Here is a 27,693-nt window from a genome sequence, read left to right as displayed (position 1 = left end):
CAGGGAACAGGACAATACAGGTGCCCCTTCCATATTTAGTTGTCAGGTTGGCACGTCAGGTAGGAAGAGCCTGGAGGGTTTGGGGTTCTTATTCTCGTGGATCTGTCAGATGCTTCTTGCTTCTCTTCTACTTCTTTTCATGAAGAGTAATATCATGTAGGTCTCATTGCCGTTGGAATTTGTCCCCACCTGTTTCTCACCTGATTTCGTTGTGGATGTTGTCTGTGGGCTTCCAGTCTGTATTCCTAGTTGAGGAGTTTAAAACACTATATATTGCTGCCACTGTCTGCAGAAAACACTGTCTACTCAGCCAGCTCAAGGCTGCCATGTAGATTTTGGCAGGTTAAAGAGTAGTATTACAATGAAGTGTGTGGAGTTAATGTCATTGTAAAGACTTATTGGTATTTTATAAAAATATGTTATCCTGTCAGCAAAAATGGATGTCCACCACTAATCATGCATTCTTTTTCAGATTGTTCAGTTTGGCATGAATGAAAAGGTTGGGCAAATCTCCTTTGACCTCCCACGTCAGGGTGACATGGTATTAGAGAAACCTTATAGTGAAGCCACTGCAAGACTGATAGATGACGAAGTACGAATACTTATTAATGATGCTTATAAAAGAACAGTAGCTCTTCTCACAGAAAAGAAAGCTGATGTGGAAAAGGTAGGTGCCAGTTGTACAAATGATTCTCTACACAGTTTTGCAGAAAAAGGTTAAAGTGATGATTGACTCTTTCAGTTGGTTGGTAGACGTCAGCCTGCCCCATATCTGGCTAACTCTTGGGTTCTTTCCTTCATTCTGATGTGTCTGCTCTCTCTCCATGAGGTGGTGGGAATATGGTGGTGAGCAAAAGCAGGCATGATCTCAGCTCTGGTGACTTTCGGGATATGAATGAAGGCTATTAACAACTACCATATAAACACTTGAATCTGGACTCTTCCGCATCAAGTATTTTACCAGCACAATAAATCCTCACTTAACGTCTTTGATGTTTTCTACAACTTGAAGTGAAATGACCTATAATGAAACCATTTTTACCATCTTGTTTAGTTGATATAAACAAGAATTAAGTTCCTATGGCCTCTCGTCAGCCTTATAATGAAATGACATTATTCGATGCCCTGCTGTACTCCTAAATATGGAGCACAATGGACTGATAGAAATTTACCATTGTTTTTTACCTCTGGAATAAACAGGTTGTGACGGATGAAAGGGCACATAAAAGAATTAGCTGAACTTTATAAGCAGGAAATCAGCACATAAAAAGTGTATTTGGCTTAATTATGAGCGTCCATGGATAAATAGCTTCATGTTTTTCATTATTGTACCTTACTTGATAGCACCTGCAAAGGGACGAATTCTTTCGGAATTCAGTGGATTTCTTGCATCCAATAAACTCTTAATTATTCAGAATCCATGCAACCAAAATTAGAACGTTTTGTTCTTTGAACATTTCACACTCTAATGAGAAAACACAAATGAAAAAGCCTTATAAAGTGTTGACACAGATAAAATAATAGTCTAAGGTAGGCTATTCATCAGCAAGTCTTCAGAGAAGCCTCCTGTGAGCCTTCCCTGTGCTGTGTAATTCTAAAATTCCGTAACGTCTTTTCACAAAAGTACACAGTGAAGTGAGGAGAGAGCTAGTGTCTGTGAAACACTAGAAAGTATGCAGCAGGAGCTCAAAGAAAGGAAAGATCAGAGTGGTCAGAGAAGGCTTTAGATAGAAGATAGGGCTTAAATTTTACCTTGAAGCATAGTCAGGTTACAGTGAATGGGAAAGAAAAGGAGAGGAGGAGCTCTCAGTGTAGAGACCTGGTGAGCAGAGAAGGTTGTGGGGAGGAGGGCAGGATTGAGCCTGCCTGTCTGCTTGCCTGGAGCAGATCATGGGGGAACAGGGTCTGCAGTATCCCGATCCTCAAAAGTTAGGTGGAAAATTTAGAAACACAATTTTAGGAATAGAAGTGACTTTCCAAATGGTCTAATCCAACCCCCTTGTTTTATGGTAGAGTCTTAAAGAATCTTGAGTGTAAATGGTTACAGTTCATCATTTAAAAGGAGAGTATGGCAGCAGTGTGCCAGCTCCAGTGGAGTGGGAGACACTAGAACAGACACCAGCTCAGAGCTGTTGCAGGTGTGTGTTAATATTCCTGAGATGGTGCTGGTGGTGGCAGATCTAAAAACCAAGAGTTACTGATTAAACTTAATGAGATTAAGTAGTGAACAAATGGGAGGAAAGCCCTCTTGATGACTCCAGGATTCCTCCTAGTGGCAGACACAGCCTGTGGCAGGGGAGGGGTCCGTCTTGACACCCAAGAGGACAGAGCAGTAAGCATTTGCAAATGGAACATGGATAGGAGCTCCAGGCCAGACATAGGATTTGTTGGTTACCCCCTACAGCCAATAGTTAAAAAGAAGGAAATGAGCTATAAAAGAGTGGAGGGAGGAAGTGCTTACCCGGGATGACTAGCTCCAGGAGGACAAAGTGTGAGTTCAGGGATCCCACATGTACGCCATAAATGCTCACATGGGTCCAGGGGACTTCACCCAGGTAATCTCTTCCATATGTATAGTATGTGTACTGATTGACAACAGTAACAAAGAAGAGTTTGTGAAGGGAAAATTTGTTCAACAGAGTGAGTCTCTTGAAACACTGCAGAGTTCTGAAGTACTGCTTGGTCCAGCAGAAAAATTAAATCTGTTCAAGGTAATGTCGAGCCAGCCAGGAGATAGAGAGCCGTCAAGAGGAGAGGTGGCTTAGCAGCCTTTGCTGCTAAGACTAGTGCCTTGCAAACTCAGGCCTCAGTTTACTCACTTGTGGGATGAGGAGTTGGACACGTTGATCTCTAAGGGCCAAACTTTAGGAGAATAAGAATAGCCAGCATTTACTTAATATCTTATGTGTATCAGGTACTGTTTAAGATGTATTCTCTAAAACGCCCTGCAACCTCCTGAAGTCACTACATTATTTTCCCATTTTACAGATGAAGAAACTGATAAAGAAACAATGTTGCTTAACTTTGCTTAAGGTCATTATGCAGTTAGTTGGTAAGTGGTAGGACCAGGATTCGGACCCAGACGTCCTGTCTGCAGAACCCTTGCCATTAACTTCTAAGCGTGCCCGTACTGTCAGTGTGTCTAGTCTGAATTGAGATGTAGTATGAGCATAGAATGCACACTGGATTTTGAAGACTTAGCATGAAAAAAGGAATGTAAAATATATCAATAATATATAAAATATATTATCAGAACTTAAGTGGTTATCCACAACTGTATAAACAGGCAAATGAGAATTAAAGATGGCCTAAGAATAAATTCTAAAGCTTTTCTCCAAATCTTATGTATGCAAAGAATATATTTAAAAAGATCATTTTAATATTCTGGTTATATTTTTTCAAATGTCTATCTTTTAGAGATATAGACAAAAACGTGGATAAAATGATACATCTGGGATTGTCTTCAAAATAATACAGGAAATAGATCAAGCAAAAATGGCTCTAAATTAATAATTATTGAAAGTGGTTACATGGGGATTAGTTATCCATTTTTTTCTATTTTTGTATTTATTTGAAATATTCCATAATAAAGTTTTTAAAAGTGGAAAAGACAGTAGAAAATTTTTATTGTTATGTTTAAAAACATAGCATTTAACGTAAACTACAGATACGTTAAAAATTTCTAAGTAGGGAGTTACCTATTAAATCTATTTTATGAGATCAATTTACCCCACTTCATTTTCTGTAATGGTGCTCTAACACCGCTCCCCTGACACCATCATGCACCTCCACACACGTAGTTGGTCAGGTATCTTTTTTCGGTGGCCTGTTAAAATGGGTAGTGTCAAATCTGTGGTTCAACCATACAAATGAATAGAATTTCAAGATACATATTTTCATATGAACCTTCCAGGATTCATTTTATATCTTTGTGTTTGTCTTTATTATTTTCAACTAACTTTTAAAATTTCCTGCTCACCCTGCTTCTGTCTTTTCACCCAGCTTACCCCCAACCACTCACTTTCAGATGTATCCTTCCAGAATTTCTTTATGTATATAGGCACATAAAAAGATTTTTTTCCTTCCTTTAAAGAGTAAACATAGCATACTACAGACATTGTGCATCTCACTTTTCTCATCTCTCCGAGATGTATAAATGGAACAGAGAGATTCTTTATTATAGGCACATAACCATTCATTGCGTGGATGTGCCAAATGTGTTTAGCCATTGATGGACATTTGTTTCTCTAGTATTTTTCACATCTTACTCCAAAATTGTGTGTGTGTGTGTGTGTGTGTGTGTGTGTGTGTGTGTGTGTGTATCTTTTTCAATGTTCTTAAACCCTTTTTTGGGATGAGGTTGGCTATAAATAAAAACATTAGCTTTGAATAGACTTTGCTGAATACAGTGTTTAATGGGAATTGTTCACATTTCAGGTTGCTCTTCTATTGTTAGAAAAAGAAGTATTAGATAAGAATGATATGGTTGAACTTTTGGGCCCCAGACCATTTGCGGAAAAATCTACCTATGAAGAATTTGTGGAAGGCACTGGCAGCTTGGATGAGGACACTTCACTTCCAGAGGGTCTTAAGGACTGGAACAAAGAAAGGGTAAAGGAAAAAGAGGAGTCCCCAGATGAGAAAATCGCCAACCGGATTCAAGGAGGGAGGCCATTTTAGCTTTCATTGTGGTTTCAGTTTGCACAGTTTTTCAACTCTGGCTTTCTCAGAAGAATGAGAACACTCCTAAGTTGATCTTAACAAGCTGCTGACCAGTTGATGTGGTGGAAAGAGGAGTACTTAATCCTCAGCCTCCGAAGTCCCAGTCTGGGTGGCAGCGTGATTCTCCCAAGGCCCCGGACTCTGGGGGAGTGGAGGTTGGTGCTCGGTGCTGCTCCCTCTCTACCATCAGTGGAGCCAGCTGGATGTGTGTCAGGGAGAGAGAATCTGTGAAAGCTTGCCAATGGGTGAGAGATCTGTTTTTCACTTTCCATCACCCACTCTTCATTCCCATTTCCCTTCAGAGGCTGTGAAATTAAATTGGAGTCCTGATAAGAGTATCTTAATTTGACTTATACTTTAAAGATTGAATCTAGATCACATGTTGCTATTTTAATGGAATGGTTTTCTACAGAAAGCTGTAACATATTTAAAAATATGAATGTATTATGTAAATACAGCTTCTTTACATCAAAAATAAAGTGTAAACACTGTACTTTTTTCCTTCTGAACACACAAAGGTTCACTGGGTATGCTTGGGATACCTTCATTTGGAAAACAAAATGTCAGTCTTTCTGGTTCTCATCAGCTCCCACAAGAGGATGAGTGACTTCTAGATGTCACCTCTAGATATTGATACCACGTCAGTCGGTGCAAGTTTCTGTGATAATGCCATCAGTTTTCATCCTCACTACACTGGTTATGACCACATGTTAGTCACACCGTCTGGGTCTGAAAGTCGATGGGTAAGCACAGTGGGCTGGCAGGCTGTCCCAAGCCATCACCTCGATTTTAGAGAAGGGCAGTGACATTAAGCTAGGAAGGCCCCTGTGCACTGGATCTCCTGTGACTTCCCAGGTCTTCTGAATCATAAGCTGTTACAGTAACGTAGAAGGGTGTGTGTGGTTCCAGAAAAGCCGAGGTCTGCAATGTTGCAAACCTAGGTCAGATTCTTACCAAAAGGTGGCATGAGGAAGATGTACTGAGTCTTCAAATATCGCCTTTTGGACTTGGGGGTATCAAACATTTTTGCATTTATTAGTATTTTTCTAGCAGCCTTTAATGTTATTCCAGCTTGCCTTACGTATTCTTCATGTAGTTAAGTTGTGGGAACAGTGACTTCTCCGACTTATGATACAGAATCAGGTGGCATCTTGAGCACTGGCTGATGGGGTGGGAGGTAGCCCAAGCAAGCCACTTCCTCCTGTAACCACACTTCCACAGCCCAGAAATGCTGAACTTGACCTCACCAGCTACAGAAGCAGCTGTTTCTGACTCCCTAACTGCGTTGCAGGAGCATGGGAGATGCTTGAGTTTCTCCGTGACCTGCAGAATTGATGGCCTCCTTTCCTCAGAAGATGCTTGTGGGAGATAGTTGAGCGAAGACTTGTTTTAAGGCTGTAGGAGGACTCACTTGACCATCAGTGTGTTTAGTGTGCTCTTCACACCAGGAGGAGATAAGACATTCTGTATTCCTTCATCCTACTGCAAGGAGAGGTGCCAGCATGGGCTGTTCTGGCAGGCCTCAACTGAGAGGCCTCCTGGGTGGAACAAAGTGGGTTGTGTCAAATATGAGTCATGTTTGATTCAGTAAAAACAGTGACAGCAGTGTGTGAGACTTGGTCGGATGGTAACCCATCTCCCCCTGCATTCTATGAGACAAGCTATAATCAAGCACTGTAATCGTGGATGGCAGGCCAGTAGCCCTTAGCAGGCCTGCATCTGTACAAGATAGGTCACACCTGTCTCCATGGTACTGGAGTGTTAACTGTGTTGGGGCCTCGAGCCTGGCCCATAGTGGGTGCTCACGGCACTCATCTTTTCTAAGGTCAGTCAGACCTAGCATACCGTGTTTCCCTGAAAATAAGACCTAGCCGGACCATCAGTTCTAATGCATCTTTTGGAGCAGAAATTAATAAAAGACCTGGTCTTATTTTAATGTAAGACCAGATATAAATATTATATATGACCGGGTCTTACGTAAGAAAAGACCGGGTCTTATATTAGTTTTTGCTCCAAAAGACGCATCAGAGCTGATGGTCTGCCTAGGTCTTATTTTCAGGGAAAAACGGTATTTCCAGGTTAGATGGGGATGGCCAAGATTTATTTTTACTATAGTCTCACGAAATAGTTTAGATTTCTGCAAAAATGAGATCTGTTCTCACCTCCGTTCAAGTCATGCTGCTGTGTTTAGGGATTCACTTTCTGTCTGTCCAAGGCTAGGGCTTAGCACAAAATAAATGTAGTTACTGGATGTGAGCTGTGGCATCACAGAGCATGGGAGTTCTGTCATGAGGGGCAAGGTCACACTGGGCTGACCCTAAATCTCAGTGGCTCCAAATTTCTCTCTTGTTCCTTGTCCAACAAAGTTAAGGGGGCTCTGCTCAGCAGTCACTCAGGGACTCAGATCGATGGAGATGCTGGGTCATCTGCACCCCCACTTGGGAGGCAGAGCAGAAGGCCAAGCACTAACATTTGTTTCCAGCTGGAAGTGACATGCCATTCACGTTCTCTTGGCTAAAGCAAAGTCTCACATTCACAATTAACTTCAAGGGGACAGCAAGGAGAAATAACCAGTGGTAAACAGTGGATGTCTGCCAATTACTAGTAAGACTAGCCCGGTCCTGTCCTGTGGAGTTTGACTTTATAAGACCTCTTACAGAAGTGGTTAGTTACAGGAACTGTAAAGTAGTGATTAGTTATATAGAAAACAGCCTTCACCCTTATCACTAGTGGCCTGGCCTGGCGGGTCCTGCTGGAATCCCAGTCTGAGAGCCCTTCACTCCATGCTGGGCCAGGCAGCTGGCCCGGGCTCTGGGTCTAAGTCCCTATGTAAGGAAGTTCAGCAGCTCTCGGAACCCACCCTAACTGGTGCCCCTTTACCCACCAAGAGCTTGATGGAAGCCTAAAGGTCATTTTCTGTGGCTCCGCTGGCAAATCTCAGCCAAGTTGTCAAGGAAGCTGGGTGGGACCCACTAGCCCAGGACATGATGTAGGGAGATGAAAGATTCTGTTGGAGGTCTAAGTGCTCGTTGCAAATGGGAACGATGGCTTTATATGTGCCACTACCTTTAGGCTCAGAAGAATTCTGGCTACCACCTTTAAAGCTTGGAATTAATTCAAGAAAAGCCTCTTTCCTCTCAGTTCTTTTAGTGTGCTGCAGGGGCAGTTTACCCAGCAAGGGACTGGAGACCAGAGCAATCGTGAGAATTCAAAGTAACAAATTATCACATAAGTAGAGGCTGGAAGAGACAAAGGAAAAGTTTTAGTGTTTTATTATCAATAAATTGTTTCAAAGTTCAATACTGCATTTTGAATATCAGGTAACACTGCACAGCTTCAGGTTTCATCACAAATAATGAAAAAACAGTTGCTAACTTCCCGCTAATTCTCAGGCATGGCTGAACACTTAATAGAAGGGGAGGTTTATTTATTTTTGATGGCCCATTAGTTCTTTCAAGTCCTCCAGTAGAAAATCTCCGTCGTCTGATCTGATGGGGTAGGACTACCAATTCTCTGATATTTTAATGCACTTTCTTTATTCCAGATGACTGAAAGTACAATTTGATTGCATTTGGGAGGGGCCTGCACCCATATATTTAAGTGCACCATTCGGTGGCCATTAGAGTTGACACAGCGGAGTTAAAGAAAGAACATGTGAACTGTATGTGAGACAGGGACGCTCCTCTATTCGTTGATCTCCTCTTCGTCGTCTTCAAAAGCTTCTTCGCCATCATTGGCTGTAGCTTCTTGATACTGCTGGTACTCGGACACCAGGTCGTTCATGTTGCTCTCTGCTTCTGTGAACTCCATCTCATCCATTCCCTCCCCCGTAAACCAGTGCAGGAAGGCCTTCCGCCGGAACATGGCAGAAAACTGCTCCGAGATGCGCTTGAACAGTTCCTGGATGGCCGTGCTGTTGCCAATGAAGGTGGAGGCCATCTTGAGGCCCCGAGGAGGGATGTCGCACACGGCCACCTTGACATTGTTGGGGATCCACTCCACAAAGTAGCTGCTGTTCTTGTTCTGGATGGCCAGCATCTGCTCATCCACCTCCTTCATGGACATGGGACCCCGGAAGACAGTGGCCACGGTCAGGTAGCGCCCATGTCTTGGATCACAGGCTGCCATCATGTTCTTAGCATCAAACATTTGCTGAGTCAGTTCTGGCACGGTGAGGGCCCGGTACTGCTGACTGCCTCTGGCAGTCAAGGGGGCAAAGCCGGGCATGAAGAAGTGGAGACGGGGGAAAGGGACCATGTTTACGGCGAGCTTGCGGAGGTCAGCATTGAGCTGGCCCGGGAAGCGTAGCGAGGTGGTCACTCCGCTCATGGTGGCCGACACTAGGTGGTTGAGGTCCCCATAGGTTGGCGTGGTGAGCTTCAGAGTGCGGAAGCAGATGTCGTACAGCGCCTCGTTGTCGATGCAGTAGGTCTCATCTGTGTTCTCCACCAGCTGGTGGACTGACAGGGTGGCGTTGTAGGGCTCCACCACCGTGTCTGAGACCTTGGGGGAGGGCATCACGCTGAAGGTGTTCATGATCCTGTCGGGATACTCCTCTCGGATTTTGCTGATAAGCAGCGTGCCCATGCCCGACCCTGTTCCTCCCCCCAGGGAGTGGGTCAGCTGGAAGCCCTGCAAGCAGTCACAGTGCTCACACTCCTTCCTCACCACATCAAGTACTGAATCTACCAGCTCTGCTCCTTCTGTGTAGTGCCCCTTTGCCCAGTTGTTCCCTGCTCCGGTTTGTCCTGGAATAAGCAAAAGAGAGTAGCATGCACTTTAAATTGGGTGAGACAGGAGGGACCCGCTCATTGGCATTAATACTTTTTAAATGGTGATTAAAAAAAATGTTATGAAGCAATTAGATAATATGGTGTTGGCCAAAGTCAGGGTGGACAGACACCCACCAACACTGCTGGTGAGAATGTGAATTAGCACATCTCTAGACAAGTTAAATACCTATCAATTTTTAAATGGACATATATTTTGACCAGGTAATTCCATTTGTATTTTTAAATAGGTAATTCTCGCACATGGTAAAATTCAAAGGGAAAAAATGTATACTGTTAAAAAAAGTTACTTTCCTCTCCTTTAAACTTTCTAAATTTTGTATTATATACATTCTTTTCAAAACAGTAATATTTTTCACATTAATGGAGCCCCTCATTCATCATCCAGAATTACTGTTGCAAAATTTTCTGTGCACCAACTATTTACTTTGTACCTATAAGTAAATACACAGGAAGTGATTTGGGCTCTCAAATTGTTTCCAGTCCAGTGGTGGTAAGGAAATTAACATACCTAAAAGATTTTTGTATTTTTATCCAAGAAGTTCAAATAGCTAGAAAGAGAACTTCTAGTTAGTCTGTTTTTTGCACAATGGTGCATTTTCCCCAACCTACTTGTTTACATCTTACTTTATGGAAGAAATTTTGAATCTGAAAGTTTGGCTGTTAAATTTTTTAAAATCCTGTTTTTCATTTCATTTCATTTCATTATAGAATTTAAGATCTATTAGTAAAAAAGGCATCTTTCCCAAGCAGTGTAAATAATATATATCTGCATGTGCATATGAATCGATGCATGTAAAAAGAGCTAATAAGGAGGACTGGCAGGGACTTATTTTAGTTTTTGCTTTTCTGAACCTGCACATTTCCTATCACACAGTGCTCTTCAACCATTATAGCTCTGTAGCCCTGAAAATATTTTAAAACTATATATCCTTCATACATTTTAAAAGTTGACATCTAATTTGTCTTCATCAATTCAAATAGTTATGACAAAATTTTAATTTCTAGGGTACTATAAATACTCGCTTTTAAAAAAACTTACAACATTCTGTTAAATGTATCCAATATAGTCTATATAAAATCAGAAATAAATTATAAATTGAAATTAACTGTTGTTAAATTCTTATGATCACGAGGTGTTAAAAATGTCATTTTAACTGTATTTTTTCAATCAGTTCACTTTCCAAAGGTGAATATTAAATATTACCTGAATGAGACCAGGTTTCGAATCAATTTTATTCTTTGTTTTTGCGTATAAAAATACTGAGAAATCTTATTTACATAAATATGTAAATGAGAATGAATTGTCTTCTAACAATGTCATTCATTTTTTTGTTCTTCAGAGTTATCAAATAGTGATCTAGCACCAAAAAGTCATCTTTCAACCAAAAATTTTGTGGAAAGCAGAATCAGAAACGACCTGACTTGCATCAATCAATCTTTTGTTTCTGAAAGATACCAAAAGGCTTTATCAAGACTTACCAAATGCTAACTCTTTCACTTACAGGCACTTTGTTTAATCCAGTATACTGATAAAAGTGAACTGGCATCTTAAGATGCTTAACCATAGAGCTCGGAGGACTATGGGTGGAGTTGGGCCCTTGTTAACTCTCTAGTCCTAAGTTCCTGTTAAACTTGGTAGTAACTTCCAGGGGAAGGATGCTAATAAATAGAAGAGCCATCTTGGAATTGGGGCTCTTCTTCTTCATGTGGGCAGCTGGTTGGAGCGCCAGTTGGAAATGTGGCCTGAGATGGAAAGATTCGCACATTCCTGGGGTGACCTTGTTTCTTTTTCTTTTCCCGAATAAACCGTTCTTTTCATGGATTTTCTGGAGAGTTATTTTTTTTGCCAGTCGACAATACTTAGAAAGAGTTGGGAAAATTGAAATATTAATTCCAATACAACTTTGACAATATATTTTTAACACACTTTTAAATATATTTTTGTCAAAATGTTTATGTTGCAGATTTATCTTATTCAGGTTATAAAAGCTATTATCCATTTAATTGGCAAAGGCAGTCTTCATTATCAGCAATCCTCAAAATTGGCTTACTGTCAGAAAAACATGACTTTATTTTTAAATTCAAATGGATAGGTTAATATGCATTTCAAGGAATATTAGGAAAACCACTGAACTAAATTCTATAGCGTACTGTAAGGTAAATTATGAAAAGCAATAAAATCAAAAGATACAGAGATATATCTATTGAATAATAAACTAAAAACAAGGTACTGCTGTTTCTCATACTTTCACTGCTAATAAGGCAATGTAATATACGTATAGCTAAAATTGTGAGTTATTTAGGAAGCAGGGAAGATTATTAAAAGGCATTGTATTTGTTTAGTCAATGAGTATATCAAAGCCTGGTTTTGAAAGGAAGAATATGTATAAAAAATAAAACCAATCCGTGAGCAAGCACTCTGATCAGACTTTCTCTCTGTGTTGAATGAAAGACCAGGATACACTCCACAGCTGATTTGATTGCATCAAGTGCCCAGAAGCAAGAGGAGGTAGAGCTGCCATGGCCCGTTTGTCTTTCAGCTCAGGGCCAGGACACTGCTGGCATGGCGCTGTACAGACCTCTCCCCACTTAATCCCCACATGTTAACTTGATTTTTATCTACATTCGGCTGGTGGCAACAATTCACAACAACAGCCCGGAGACCAACTTTTCTGCTCTGTGTGAGCAGGTCCATACCTGATGCTGTGCACCAATGGGGAAACTGAGGTAGGCAGCAGTGACAACACTGAGGCTGCCTCTTGAGACCAGTCTCATGCTATGTCAGATAAGACAAATACATGGAAGGTTCTCAGGCACTTTGGGGTTGGGGGGCCCTCACTGAGGTCTGCTGATGGGCACCCAGGGATTCTGTACTTTACCCAAGGCTCTACTCTTGGGTGAATGAGTCTTATCTCAAAGTTCTGTGAATCTTCCAGAACTGGTATTAATGGAAGTCTGTAAAACAAGAAAAACAACCACAATCCTGTGATTCAGTAATTTTTAAATATATTGACTATTAGTGACTTGTATCACAAAAGGATAACCTCCTTAAGTATCTAAAGTCCTACAAATCAGTAAGGAAAACAGCCTTTAGGAAAATGGGCAAGGATATAAACAGTTCACAGGGAAGAAAATTCAAATATTTAACATGTTCTTCATAAGGGAAATGCAAATAAAAACAAGGAGATTCAATTTCTCCCTTGTGAAATTGACAGAACTCAAAATGCTTGATAATACTGTTGGTGAGGGTTTGGTGAAAGGCCCCTTCATACACTAGAGCTGCTGAAGGCTTAAGAAGACTAGCTTCTTTGGAGAACAGTTCAGTCCCTTTGGACTCAGCAATTCTACTTCTGTAAATTTTTCTAGATGTAACCACACACATGCAAAATACCATACAGACAAATATTCCCTGAAGAGCAGCTTGTAATAGTAAAGGAAGCAACATAAATGTCTTTTAAAGAGGATGGTATCTATTCAAAGGATTACTATCAGCCATCAACCCTGGTCCTGAGATAGAAAGATTTTCAAAATACATTGCTAAGAGAAAAAAAAACAACAGTACTAAATGGTACATGAAATGAAGTTGGCTATCATATGTGTGTAACAGGTACGTATTTGCTGGGATGTGCACAGAATCTGAGAATGGCTGCCTCTGGGAAGAGCCTGGGTGAGCACCAGCTTGGGTAGGCAGGAGATCAAGTTTTCACTGTACACCCCTTTGTTTGTTTTGAATCCTGGACCATGTAAATGTTTTACCTAGCTAGCTCTCGAAAGGAATGTTTTTAACTTTCTAAAAAATACGTTTTGGAAATAAATTGGAGAAAATACACACTGAACTAATAACTATGCTTTTCTCTGAAGAATGGGATTATACGAAGTTCAGTTTCAACATATTTGCTTATACCAAGTTAACTAAACATACATGTATTTTACGATAAAAGAAAATTATGAAAACATGCTTCTAAGGAAAATTTTGAAGTGTCGTCAGTAAGTGGAGAATGATTAAATGATGACATACACACAATGGAAAGCTACTGTGACTGTCATGGGGGATGTCTGAGATGTTAACAACCTTTTCAAAAAGCTACAAAACAGTATGTGTAGCATGATCCTATTTTCCAAAAACAAAATCAACTGTGTCTGTGTGTGTGTGCACTTGTGCACATGCACTAAGGTGCCTGGGTACATAGAAAAGGTCAGGCAGGACACACCTCCACCATCTACAGCACTTAATTATCCCCAGGGACTAAAATCTCAGGAGCCATCAGTGGAAGAGGTGGGAGGTTTCATATTTACACTATATACCCGTGTATTGTTTGAAAATAAAAACATGTGGAAAGTAACTTTGTAATGGAAACATTAAACGTTTTAAGTATTGAATAGTGATGTTTCCAGGAGTGCAGAACTGCCCATCTGAAACAGACCAGGGCTGGCCCCTGTGCCTGTCTTAGTCCCACCTTACTAGTGAGCTCAGCTCCACTCCTGCTGTCTTTGCCCCACATGTAAGGGTGAAATTCAGGAAATCTGTAACGCAGTTAGACTTCGCTAGTTTGCAGTCTGACTCACTGCATAGCTTGCTATCTAGCCACCTCTATTAGTCCAGCCACCTATAATTAGACTTAGTTTGCAGTTTGATCCATCCTAATATTCATCTGTTTTCTCTGTTTCTCCCCTCACTCACTGATTCACTGAAGAACTCTGTTGCCTTTCTCAAGTAAATCCATACCTCATTAATTAACAACATCCTAACCTGGGAAATAGCAATTTCTTAATCTTCAGGCACCCGGACACTGGAATCCAATTTACAACTTAGTGCAGTTTTTACTGATGACACATTAAAGTCCCAGGCCGCTGGGGCCGAGTCCCAGTCCAGAGTCCGGAGATAACATCATCTTCAAACAGACCAGACCCCAGAATGGATGTCAGTCCTCAAACCTGCTGACTGACTCCCCCTTTCCTACATAAGAAAAAGCTAACCTGAAGATAGGTGCAACTGTCCACTCTCAGACCCTGGACTCTGCCCCGGCGACCCACCCTGCCGCTGGTGTTTCTCTCCTTACTACCCAAGACAGCCATCACCTCTGGACACTGCCATGGGCCTTTTCTCTTCCTAACTTTAATAAAACCTTTCTTCACTCTCCCACTTTACAGAGTCTTGTGTGAATGCTTTCATCTTTTGTGAATGACCAAGAGTTAATTCTATGCCATGAGACCATTTAGCCAGTCAAAGGCACCAATGCTAGTGGTATGGCAGGACCTATGGCTCAAAGTAAATGACGCAGAGATAATATATCTACTTAATAATAAACTGTAAGAACAGCCTCTCCGTACTTGCCTCTGACCCTGAGGGCACTGGCAACTTCAGCCCCCTCAGGTGGCCATTTCCTTCTTTTAGAGATTCTCTTTCTTCCCGCCCAGCTGGGTCACATAATGAAACCTGGCTGACAGCCTTTTGAAAATGGTTATTGTCCTTCCTATGCCCTCACTAACTCCTGTCCACCCCTCCCCACTCAACCCAGTAGGCAGCAGCCTGGCCAGACCACAGGGGAGGCGCCAGGAACTGGAGGGAGAACAAACCAGTCACCTGGGAGAACAAACTCCGGGACAGCCTTACAATCAGGGTTAGCCTTTTATACTTGGGGATAAAAAAAACAAAAAAGGAAAAAACACTGAGTGCAATTGTCACAAAGAGACTAGGAATTATTTCATTAAAATAGAGTAGAAACTACTAACTGAAAAAAGGCGGATGGCTTTAGGCAGATCAACAGCCACAGTAAATCAAGCTCACTCTGGTCCTAAGTGTACAGAGATTCTGAACTTGACCCTTCCTCTTCCTCCAGGTCCCACCATTCACTCAGCTTCCTTAATATTTATAGCATGATCGGCCATAAAGTTTTCTCTGCTGTTGACAAAAGGAGGAAGCTGGTGACTTCAGAAAATATTTTGCTCCTGTCTCATAGCAACGGACGTTCCCAATTAAATATTTGGGGGTCATGAGTTGAACATCTTCTGTAATGCAATGTTGTAACATTAATCAGCAGCTCCACACGGTAGAACACAAGGCTGCAATTTTTAAACTTTGGCAGTCAGGCTGCAACAAATCCCCAGGGTTTTCTTAGAGTCCAACCTCTGGTTTACTTCCAGCTCACACTAGGGGGTGGATCAAGTCTTAAGGTTGTGTAAGTGCTCCCTGGCCCTCTCCTAGCCCTGAATCTGGAAGAAAAAGGTACAAGTACAGGAAGAGGATTAAAGGAAAGTTTCTTTCTGGTGTTTTATCTTCGCCCGCAAGACGCTTTTCCACTCACTATCTTACTGTTTATCTTCGCCCGCAAGACGCTTTTCCACTCACTATCTTACTGTGCAGTCAGCAATTTAAGAAAAATTAAAAAATATATATATATCCATGTTCAAAACTCAAAAGCAGATGATTTTCACTTTTAGAATTATAAAAGATTTTTCAAATCTTTTTTTTTTAACTGTTTCAAACTATATTTGAAAATGGACTGACACTAGTTTATTTGACCAACTCTGAAACCATGAGATAGAAAGCCATGGGTGAGGGGGGTGAACCATCTCCCATTCACAGCGAGTTCTGCCTCTTTTATCAACTGGATAATGACATAAAAACAACTGTTTAGCCAAACAATATATTTATACATTCTGGATACCCCCTCCAGTCTACATAACAAATGTGCTATTTTAGCAAAATAAGCATATTCACTTAAACAATTCACAATTCTTAATTAAACAGTGTCAGTTAAAAAAATACTGTTAAATAAAGCTATTTCACATCAGTACAATCTGTTAAAAATTTTAAATATTTTTAATCAAAAATAGGGATTCATGTTCTGATAAGAAGCAAAAAAGCAAGAAGTAATTCTGGAGACAATTTAAATGCCAAATACCATACCTAATATTTTTCAAGGTTTACAAGGACAGTAAATTAGATAATTAAATGGTTACTATAAATCTGTCTTAATTTGTTCCCCAACTTTTGATCGCATTTATTGACACCTAGAAAGACAAGATTAGACCTCCCTTACATGACCAAAATTCAGTTCAAATAAATTAAACCACAGGAAACTTCCACCATTGTTGAAGCTGTTGCTCTGAGAAACTAGCTTATCACGTCAATAGTTTGTGATGATTCAATTACATACAAACTAGTTCACAGATTCCACTCTCTTTAAAACCTCAACAGCTCCTGTATGCACAGGAATGAGGGCTGAGGGTGAGGCCTGACTCCTGAGCAGATGTCTGGGCTGGGACAGTGAGAAAGTGAGGCAGAAAGCACAGGCGTCTGGTGTCCTCCTAGAGACCTCCAGAAAGTGCATGAACAGCTGCCATAGCCTCCTCATAACATTTCTTATGACAGATTTAAGGCATGTAAAAGGATACGAATATCTACTTACCTACCACCCATTTTAAGAAATAAAACATACCAAAGTTACACAAAGCCCCAAATAACAAATATGAGTTTGAACATCGTAAGTTTAAACAACATAGAACTGGATAATTTTTTTTCTATTTTCTCTCAAAACGCAGTAAGGATGTGTGTGTATGTTTCAGCTAACCAACCTTCTCCGAGGAAACAGGGTTCACTGAGTTTCATTTAATATTGTCATCAGGTTTCTTTATGTAAGTCCTGTTTATGTGTGTGTGTACTACTTTCTTATTTTATACTGATAATTTATACAGACAATAGCCAGATTCAGAATTGTTTTTACCTTTCCTAAAGCAGTTCTTAAAGAATTGTCAATTATATTGCTCAGAGTCCCTTATAGAATAAACAGTTGGTTTACATATTTCTTGTAAAGTTTAATTTCAGGCAAAAGCAGAGCAAAAACTGCTCTCAAACACTTGTTGGTGGCATTAACTGACTGGAAAGACTATGACAAAAGTATAAAGGTTTCAGGTATGTCAAACTCTTTCACCCAATAATTTTACTTTTGAGAAACTATTCTGTGATCAGAGTTAGAAACACAGACAAATTTATGTGAACCAAGATGTAAACATCTAAACTCTCTATTACTGTATTCTTTATAAGAGCAAAAATTGTTAAGAAACAATTCCCTGATTATTGGCCATTGTTAAGTAAATAATTATACATTATGTGGCTATTAAAAATTAAAGATTTTAGAAACTACACATTAACATGGATATGGCTTATAGTGTAATAGTGGGAAAAAAGATAAAAGTAATAGCATTTACAACTAATAAAAATCAGAAGAAAGAAAGGATGAAAATACACTTCAGTGCCAACAATTATTATACTATAATGAGCATATGGAACAATTTTTTATTCTAGTTTTTAATTTTTAATAATGTGGCTATATATTAGTTTTTGTCAAAAAAAGCAAAGTGAAAATTAAAAAATACAAATAACTCAGAATGAAGGAGGGTCTCCCTTGTTAAAAGAATGGATAGGTCCTTGAGATGATGACAAACATGTCCCTCACTGTACTTCCTTTCTGGAATTTAGTTGCCAGAAACCCAGGCTTAAATTAATTATCAACCACAACTGAATTAACGCTCATAGTTGACTATGTTTTAAAGTGTCATGTTTTATGGCTATCTTTACTATACGATGTTGTTTCATGTCCTTTTTAGAAGCAGGAAAGATAATGTATTTTACATAAAGCTTTAATATATTTTTAGATAGAAACTCACAAACTCACATATTCACTTCTAATGTGCCTCAGGAAGGACACTTACGAAGTCAGCAGCAGCACTTGGCCTCCTGGGAGGGAAACTAAGACACAGAAGGGAGGGACTAGCTTTCCACTGAATTTCGTACCATACCCATACTTGTATACGTACTGCCTATCAAAAAGAAGTGTAGTTTTCTTAACGATGAAATGTATTAATTTTGTTTGGTAAAGTTTACTGAGACCGGTTGGATTTAGCCAGCTGTGAATTCAGAAGAAACCTTCAATGACATCCTCTCCGATTCTTATCAGAAATCCATTGAAGCTTCACAGGAAGAAATTGTGAGCACAGTTCTACGTGAAGGTATATTTTTATGGAGGTGGGCCCTTCATTCCAGTCTGCAAAGCTGAAGAAGCCCAGAGAAGGGAACTGATGATACACCGAAGGTGGCACTGATCTGAAATTAGCCGCCAAGTTTCCCTTCTCTTGATTCAGGGTTCTTTCTTGGCTACACTAGCTCAGTAACCCAGTGAGGTGGTCTGGAGAGAGTCTACAGCTGCCTTGAGTCTATATCCGCTTAGTAAGAGAAAGTGAAAGATGGTGCTGATCTGTATAAAGAAAGGGGGAAGAGTTGTCCTTTTCTCTCCTCGGCATACAGAATATTAATTTATCCCAGTCAAGTCTTTACCACAGAGTGCTGGGAGCAGTCCACTAAAGTGACGAAGGGGCGGGAGAGTTTCCGGACACCACAGGAGGGCGTGCGTGCAAAGGGGTTCAGCAGTTTTGAGACCAATACGCACACATTCTTTGATCTGAAACTGTCGAATCAAAATTCTTGGTTTGCTGAACCTATTAAGTTGTTCTGTGAACAATGTTTAAAACTCTTATTCCCCCAAATGCCTTCACCAACACCAGCAGCTAACAGTTCTTAAAATACTGGCCAATCTGATAGGAGAAAAATATTTTCTTGTTTTAATTGACTCCCCTTCATTCCCAATTACTAGTAAACTTTGTCACCAGGTATTTGTAATTTTTATTGCTATTGTGAATAGAATATTTCCCATTATATTTTATAATTGATTATTGCCTTTCAGGTGATCAATTTGTCCCAGAATGCCTGGGGCTGTACCCGTTTCAGCACTGAAAATGCAGGGTCCTGGGGACACCCCCACCCCACCTCTGCAGTCCCAGGCAAATCAGGACAGTGGGTCACCCTGTAGCAGTAACGTCTGGGTGATTTTATCCTGCGTCTGGCTGCCTGACTGAGTGCATAAGTGCTGGTCATGGTTCAGCTGATCATCCATCCGGGAAATCCAGGAGAGTCATTCCATCTACAAATAACAATTTTGTCATTTCTTCTAAATGATTTGTGTCTTTTCTCTCTCTCTGGCCTTTGTGCACTGGCCAGCGACTTCAGAACATGGAAAAACAGAAGAGACAGCGAACATCTTTTTCTTGTACCTGACTTTGTTGGGAATACTTCTAATGTTACACCAGTGAGTATAGATTTGGTAGCTAACTCTTACATAAAGGAAGTTTCTTTCTATTTCCAGCTTACATAGAAAGTTTTTTTTTTATCTTCTACAAATCAGGAACACATACTGAATTTTATCAAATATTTTTGGGCATCTATTAAAATGCTGTCTCTCTTAATCTATTAGCTAACTTCTTAATGTTGAACCATCTTTGCCTTCCTAGGATGTTGGTAATATTTACCAAATATTTACTGTGTATGAGATATTCTAAATACTCATGGTTTAAATAACAGAGGTTAGTCTCAATGAAACCATCTCTACATGGTGCCTTCTGAGGAAGTGGTTGGAATGCAGATTTTTGACATATTCAGTTTCTATACCATAGTGGCTTTAAGCCAGGAATAAGCCTTAAGATTATGTTATTTCCTTGTAAGACACTGCCTTTTTCAGGTACTGAAATTGTATTTGTTGATTGATCTTTTTTCCCCACTAGGCACATTTCTTACTCAATAGTTGCAATGGTAATTTTTGAGAAGGAATGTAAATGAGTATGTATAACTAACATTAAATTTAACTAACATTAAAATACAATTGTCAGGTGGAGAACTTTCAAATCTGCCACCTATCCTGTAAACTCTACTTCAGCTCTTAAGATAGAAATGGCTATGAATGGCAATGTGTTTGCATAATAGCTTTTCATTTTCTATCTTCAATTCCTCTAATTTGGTAGAATATGTCTATTAAGTCCCTGAGCATGGCTATTCAATAGAACTTTCTGCTATGATGGAACTGTTCTATGTTTACACTCTCCAATAGGGTAGGCACGAGCTACATGAACTATGGAGTAATTGCTAGGTATCTAGTACAGATGAAGTGAACTAATCTTATTTAACTTGAATTAACTTAAATAGTCACATGTTGCTAGTGGCTACCACATTGGGCAGCAGGGTCTAGAAGCATCTTGCTTGGGGCCAATTATGGTCTCTAGCTCAGCAAAAGGTAAAGAATATAAATGTCCCCATTTGTGGACTATAAAAATATTTGTAATTTAAGTTTTCTTATGTAAGAAAAGGGGTACCAGAGAGCCTAGCCCTGGTCTACATATTATCAGAAGCTTTACCTTTCCCATTGCTTTGTGGGTTGTCATGTTTAGGAAGAGATGATACCCTGAGGACTCATAAATTTTTTGTGAACAATCATCTTGCTGAGTCACCTTTCTAACAGGTCACTGCCTGATTCTGCTACAAGGTAATCAATTCATATAACAATAAAATCTTCCAAGATTCTGTATCCTCCTGTATACTTTGAAGTAACCTTGACTCAAAACCTTGGTGATGGAGGCTGGTAACACTAACGGTGCCACTTCATTTAATTTTATATAATTTTCTTTAGAAATTTGGAGAGGGACAAGTGCTATTATCATTTTTTAGGTAGAAGGAAGGGGATAATTTGCTCAATTCTGATAAAACAAAACTCATATGGCACCAGTCTTTAGAAAGAAAGCAGAACAACTGTCTATAGACAACGGAAAAGAAATATAGGTACAAACACTGAACTTAAAAGATGAGCAATACAGGAACCAAAAATAAATGATTACTATCATATTATAATAATTTATAAGGGGAAAAAGAAGTTAACATCTAAAAATTTTTTTTTTAAATCAAGAACTATCAGTATAAACATTTCATTTAGAGATAGAGGTTACTTTCCTAAAGAAAAACTCAAGACTTAACAGAGGTGCCTTTGATGAGGCTGGGAACTGTTGGTTGGTTTCCATTTTAAGCTTTTCTCTGCTGTGTGATGTTTTTAATATTGCACATAAATCAGTTTGATGTTTTTGTTTTTTTTAAAAAAAGTAAGCAGAAGATAGAACCTACCAAAGATGAAGTTGTCAGGCCGGAAGAGCTGCCCAAAAGGCCCAGACCGCACACTGTCCATGGTGCCTGGCTCCAGGTCCACCAGAGCAGCCCTGGGCACGTACTTCTGTGCTGGAAGAGAACAAAGTCCACCAACAAGGGTCATTTTTCTGGTTTCTAGAGTAATGGACTCCCGCATAGCAAGTCCTACCAGCACAGCTGCGTGGAATGTTTAAAGCAGGGTTTCTTCAGAGAGGGTATCTGGCTTTCTTAGAATCACAGAATCTTAGCACTGGGAGACCATAATCTCACCCTTGAATTGTTCAGATGAGGAAACCAGCCCAGGCATGAATGGGCAGAGGAAGTTCCAGGAATAAGCAGGGTGAGAAATCAGGTCTTCTGACTTCCTGACTCCTATATTTTCCAGTTCACCCTAACACCTCTTTCCTGTTGGGCAGTTTTACTTTTTCAGTTCCATGGAAATAAACCGTATCTGTTGTGGCAAATTTCCCTGCTGCTGTGACATTCTTTCTGCTTTTCGGCACCTCCCTCGTGCACACACATCCATGAACCCAAGCCTCAGTCTAAGCACCTCGTTTCAGGTACCATTCCGGGCACCGTTTCCCAGGAGATACTCTTATTTATGAACGAGTGCGGCTGTGTAGCATTTTCACTTGTAAGCATTCTTTTGTGCCAGTTGGGAAAGAAATTGTTCCCAGTGGGGACAGGATTAATGTGATCGCACAGGAACTGCTCCAAAACTCCTGTCCTGCTAAGCACATACCCAGATTGAAGACAGGATGTAACTAAGCTGAACCTAAAGGTTAACAGGCCATGTAAAGTATACTGGAATTTTCCTTAGTGCTATCTAGAAATGTCATTCATCATCTTTGCTCTGCTGTCAGACCTGTTGTCATAACTGCTTAATGAATAAAACCCAGTGATTTACGTATCTTGCTCTTCTCAGCTCTTGTGTGGACAAGCAGCATGTGACTCCAAAAAACTGAAAGTGGTTATCTCTGGGAATGTATATCCTGTGTGGAAGGGTAGCATCTATCATTTTCTGGCCGTTCTTTCAGTATCTTAGTTTTTGTTGTTTTGAAGGACTTGTATCACTTTTATAATAAAAATTGTTACAGAAATAATGTATACATGTAACCACAATGTTATACATAGATAACAGGACAGGGGTGATATTATTTCCAAATTCGGATAAACCACAGCCTGGATTTTTACTCAAGCCCACCAGACAATTACCCAGAATCGTCTAAATCGTCTAGTTTCAGCTTCCAGGGAGTATAAAGTCTTTTTGAAGGTCTGCAAAGGGCCAGAAAAGTAATTGCTTTTTAAATTTTTGGCCAAAAACCTCCACTGAGATACATCTTAAACTGGAGAGAGAGAGAGAGAGAGAGAGAGAGAGAGAGAGAGAGAGAGAGAGAGAGAGAGAGAGAGAGAGAGAGAAAAGAAAGAAAAAGAAAGAGCCGGGTATCATCCACTGAAGTGATTTCACAACACCAACGGGTGGTCTGGTTCAAAAACTCAGAGCTGCGCAGAATTGGGCTGTTTGAAATAAACTGACCGCGCATCTCCCGCCCCAGCGGGAGCGAGGGAGGGGCCGAGCATCCTGCTATTCCCGGGTGAGTTTTTACAAACGACCCCAGCGCGAAGGCGCCCCGTAAGCACCAACGCCGGTCCAGGCGGAGAAGACCGGGAAGACCCCAGGCCAGAGGGGATGGCCGGGGTCCCAGAGAGAAGTGGTCGGAGCTCGGGCAGGGTTGGCCGGGGTCCCGGGAGAGGGGGGTGGCCCAGATCCGGAAGGGGGACGGCCGGGTTTCGACAGGGAAGGGCGGGGTCCGGGAGGGGGTGGTCGGGGCGAGGATGTTAGGGGTCTGGGTGGGGATGGCCGGGGTCCACAGGGGCAGGGGCGGGGTCTCAGAGAGCAGGGCCTGGGTTCAAGCGGGGACCTGCTCGCACCAGGACACTCACACGATGACTCATTGTAGTAGACGTTGATTCTCTCCAGTTGCAGCGCCGAGTCACCCACGTAACCTCCGGCCGGGTCGATACCATGTTCATCGCTGATCACTTCCCAAAACTTGGAGCAGGTCGACGTAGGGAAACCCAGGTTAGAACCCGGAGCCTGGGGCGCCTCTCCCCGCAACCCCGCGGCTCACCCCAGGGCCGGCCCGGCGGGGCGGGGGACGTGCAGCCGCGGCTGCCGAATTCCAGGCGCGCCTGAGCCCTGGGCGGCCGCTCCCCACCGGGGTGGGGACGGTGGGTGGGGTGGGGGGTGTGGTGCAAGGGGTCCTGGGCTGTGACGCCCCCTTCTCGGCCGCGCCACCCATCCGGCACTTCCCGGGTGCCGCGCAGGGCAGGGCTGGGCTCCAAGGGCGGAGGGGCAGAGCGGGTGCGCACTCGGGCTGGCCGCGCCGCGCGGTCCTCCGGCTCCCACGGTGCAGCCGGGACACCCCGGGCCTGCACGCTGCCCACGCGCAGGGAAGCCCAAGGGCTGCTCGACGCGCGCCCGACCCACCTTGGTGCCTATCTGGTTCCCGCACTGGCCCGCCTGGATGTGCACGATCTCCCTCATGGCCGGTGCCGGCTCTGCGCTGGGCGTTCTCACTCTGCGGACCGCGGCGTGGACTGCGGGCCGGCGGCGGGCTTGGGGCACTGGACCCTCCGCCCTTCCTCCCCCCTCTTCCCCTCCAGCCGGGGCCGCCCGGACCAATGGCGGCGGGCCGCGCCCTCCCGGGCCGCGCCCTCCCCGCCCCCGCGGTCCTGCGCCTGCCCCCCCCCCGCCCCGCCGCTGCTCTCCGTACCCGCGGGGCCGCCCCGCCCCGGCCTCAGCGCCCCCTCCGGCTCGCCCACCCCTGGACCCTCCTGTCCGGGCCTCCTCCACCCTGCGCGGTCCCAGAGGGAGAACAGACGGGACAGCTGAGGGGCCTCTCGCCGGGAGAGGCAGGCGGGGAAAGGAGCGGGTCCCTCGAGCACCCGTCGGAGCGGGTCTGGGGGCGGAGATGGATGAGACGCGGAGGACTTGAAACGTGGAGAGGCAGACGGGAAGGACAAACAGCCCCGGCCGCTCCCCCACACCACTTTGCGGCCTCAGTTGCCGACCTGTCCCGTGGAGACTGGAGGCCCCTCGCACTCGGCGGTCGAGGGACTGGGGTTCCTGCTGAGCTGACGTGGGCAGGCGGGATCCCACGCGGAGCCGCCCTGGGTGGGTTCCGGGGCTGCGCGGGCCTGGACGGTGCGCACGGCCCCCGCCGGTGCCGCGGGTTTACACCGGCGCATAGAAGGGCTTTGGGCAGGAAAGTGGAGTTTTGGGGGGTGACTCTGACCCCTGCCCCTGCCCCTCCCGACTTTACCGCGGTCTCTCGTTCTTATGTCTTTGCCCTCCTGCCTCTCCGACTCGAAATAACAGGTATTGTTCCATTGTGACGCCTCCGAATCGTTCGTAAAGGACTTTAAATGAATACGTGACTGGATCGGAAAATGAACCTCCCTCTGCACTGTCGTCCCCGCAGTGGCTCCATCAGGAGTCAGTGAGGAAAAGCGGTTTGGCCCCAAAAGGGCACAGAGGTCTGGGCTCTACGCCGGCCATTCCCTCACCTTCCCTACTTCTGAGCCCAGGGGACTCCGTTTTGCTGTTCGCAGAGACGTGTGCATGTGTGGGTATTGTTTGAATAAGTGCAATGCTGGAGAAGGACAGTTTAGTTCTACAGCGCTTGTCTTTCTTGTCTCTTCTTAGTGGGCCACTGAAACACAGGGGGATTCCCTGCAGAATGAACTAAGCTCTCCCTGGGGATTTGGAGACAATTCTGCTATGCAAAGCATGGCTCCACATTTCTTTCAATAATATGATGCAGCCCTGACCTCTCTTTTTTATTCCAGCCATCCCAATTCCCAGTGCTTGCTGGGCAGGTCCTTCTGGGAACCTACTGGCCTCAGGCCCCCCAGCAGGTAAACAAAGCCTTCACTTGTTAGCAGCTTGCATTTAGCGCCCTCTACGTTCTGGGCCCCCCACCCTCTCTGCTCAGTGGACCTCTCCCTGCCTCCAGCAACACACACACACACCTAGCCCTGCTGCTGCCAGGCCTCCCACAGGCATGCTTCACCACTTGGACATCTAGAACTGTCTCCAGTCCACAACCATGGGCAACTCCAGCTGGAGTGAAGGCTCATTCTCAGGTACTCCTGCAGCAAATAATGTATCGCAGGTGTAAATCAAGGTTACCTCTGGGCATGAATTAGGTCTTTAGGTCCTCACTTCTGGTCCATCTTCTAGGTGGTCTTGTGTGGTAGAAATGAATGACCACTGGATAGTGAGTCAGGGTGACTTGGACTTCAGTCTATTTCCAATTAGCTCTGTGTAAGTCACTTAAATTCTCTGGGCTTCAGTTTACTCATCTGTGCAATGAAAGGATTATCCTAAAGGACCTGATTCTACGGCACCTTCAGTGTGACTATGCACCCACCAAAGACTTTTGCATGAGTTTCCCCATGTGAACACTTCAGGGGAGGGAGTCTGGAAGCCTCTGACTGCATCCCCTCCCAGGTTGAATGTGCTATAATTTGCAACAGCAGTTTCTTTTTAGATATGTGAAAACTTTGGGGAAATCCTAACAAATGTGTGGTTGGAAAGAGGCTCTACATGAGTTGAAGTGGCTCAGGCCATTCCATCTGAGAGGTCCTGTTACAAATCGATGAACCAATTATAAAGGCAGCCTGGAGATTCGTTAAATACCAGCCTGTGTTTGGTGCAGGCTAGGTAAGTACCGTATTTTGACGTGTACGATGCACACCCACGTTTTTGGCCCAAACTTTCAGGGGAAAACAATCTTTCATTTTAATTTTTTAATTCAAATTTGTATTTGTTTACATTTAGGTACTTGTTTTTTGTACTGTAAAAGAATTTTAGCATGTATTTTTTAAACATATGGTACAAGAAAAGTTATGTAGCAAATAATTATAAAACACAAGAACAGATACAGGTGCAAGAAATTTTATATACTGGTAACAAATTTACGATATTTGCACATCATAGAAAATCAAGAACTCTTCATCGTTGCAAGTTCAAGTTCATCATAAGTTCAACAAAACTGAATATCATATTCCACGGCATTATTTTGCATACAGATATCATTATTGATTTCTAGAATTACACTTTTAACTCATTAGCATGAATAAAAGAATTAAAAACATTTATATAGATATGGAATTAGTACTACCCATGTATAATGAGCATCCTTATTGTTCCCTCACAAATTTGGACAAATACAGTATATTTTCTTGGGTTCTAATTCTTTTGAAAAATGATATTTCATAGATAGTATTTTTAAAAAAAGATTTTATTGGGGAAGGGGAACAGGACTTCACTGGGGAACAGTGTGCATCTCCAGGCCTTCTTTCCAAGTCAAGTTGTTGTCCCTTCAGTCTCAGTTGTGGAGGGCGCAGCTCAGCTCCAGGTCCGGCTGCCGTTTTTTAGTTGCTGGGTGCACAGCCCACCATCCCCTGTGGGAGTTGAACCAGCAACCTTGTGGTTGAGAGGGCAGCTCAGTTCAAGGTGCCGTGTTCAATTTTAGTTGCAGGGGGCGCTGCCCACCGTCCCTTGCAGGATTCTAGGAATTGAACTGGCAACCCTGTGGTTGAGAGCCCGCCAGCCCATGCGGGAATCAAATCAGCAGCCTTCAGAGCTAGGAGCACGGAGCTCCAACTGCCTGAACCACCGGGCTGGCCCCCATACATAGTATTTTTTTTTTCTTGAAACTCTGAAATTTTAATAAGATTGCTAAGAAATATAAAAGGGAATGAATAGCAAAGAATATTTCGATACATAGGAGTAATGGGGGTTGTCCGCTCTGAAAATATAGTTTAAAATGAGATCTCAATATTGAAGTAACACTAAACATAGATATCAATTCAATAGCATAGAAAGCCCTGAAATAAATCATCATACATAAGAATCTAATGTGTGATAAAGATGTTTCTTTTTTAAAGAAAAGTAGAATTTTTTTTCTTTGTTGAACCCTATTCTTTTTTTTTTTTTTTTTTAATGTTGGCCAGCCAGAGCACCATACTCATGGGCCAAGTGGTTATGAGAGGAACACTTATTCCCAAGGGCCCTGAGAGTGTCTTCGGTGTTGACTGTGGTGTAGAACCGTGCAAGGCACTCTGGCATGCAGGCAAGGCCTCTGG

The 27,693-nt window shown here is 42.6% G+C and overlaps 2 protein-coding genes across 9 annotated transcripts in view; one reads left to right on the top strand and one right to left on the bottom strand.

Annotated features, from left to right (window-relative positions):
- The window catches only part of AFG3L2 (AFG3 like matrix AAA peptidase subunit 2), a 45,546-nt gene extending 33,619 nt beyond the window's left edge, over positions 1 to 11,927 (top strand). For 4 of the 7 annotated variants that reach the window (XM_081078233.1, XM_081078236.1, XM_081078234.1 and 1 more), the window contains 2 exons: positions 473 to 667; positions 4,438 to 5,213. In XM_081078233.1, the coding sequence (XP_080934359.1) occupies positions 473 to 667; positions 4,438 to 4,680 (438 nt within the window). In that variant the 3' untranslated portion in view covers positions 4,681 to 5,213. Of the gene's footprint in view, positions 1 to 472; positions 668 to 4,437; positions 5,214 to 8,266; positions 10,729 to 10,855 lie in introns of those variants that run through there. The other 3 variants (XR_013995250.1, XM_081078237.1, XM_081078238.1) reach the window with 3 other exon arrangements.
- TUBB6 (tubulin beta 6 class V) lies at positions 7,979 to 24,195 on the bottom strand. 2 transcript variants are annotated; one of them, XM_081078239.1, is made up of 4 exons: positions 24,029 to 24,193; positions 23,482 to 23,590; positions 21,517 to 21,627; positions 7,979 to 9,470 (listed from the first exon to the last, which is right to left on the bottom strand). In XM_081078239.1, exons 1-4 carry the CDS (start codon positions 24,083 to 24,085, stop codon positions 8,407 to 8,409), a joined length of 1,341 nt encoding a protein of 446 aa, XP_080934365.1. In that variant the 5' UTR covers positions 24,086 to 24,193; the 3' UTR covers positions 7,979 to 8,406. The 2 variants fall into 2 exon arrangements, with proteins under 2 accessions (XP_080934365.1, XP_080934366.1); XM_081078240.1 differs by lacking the exon at positions 23,482 to 23,590 and having other exon boundaries at positions 24,029 to 24,195.
- Positions 24,196 to 27,693: the final 3,498 nt, after the last annotated feature.

The sequence above is a fragment of the Rhinolophus hipposideros genome, assembly GCF_964194185.1.
Source record: "Rhinolophus hipposideros genome assembly, chromosome: 17".
Lineage (NCBI taxonomy): Eukaryota > Metazoa > Chordata > Mammalia > Chiroptera > Rhinolophidae > Rhinolophus > Rhinolophus hipposideros.
This window is presented reverse-complemented; position numbering and strand designations above follow the sequence as displayed.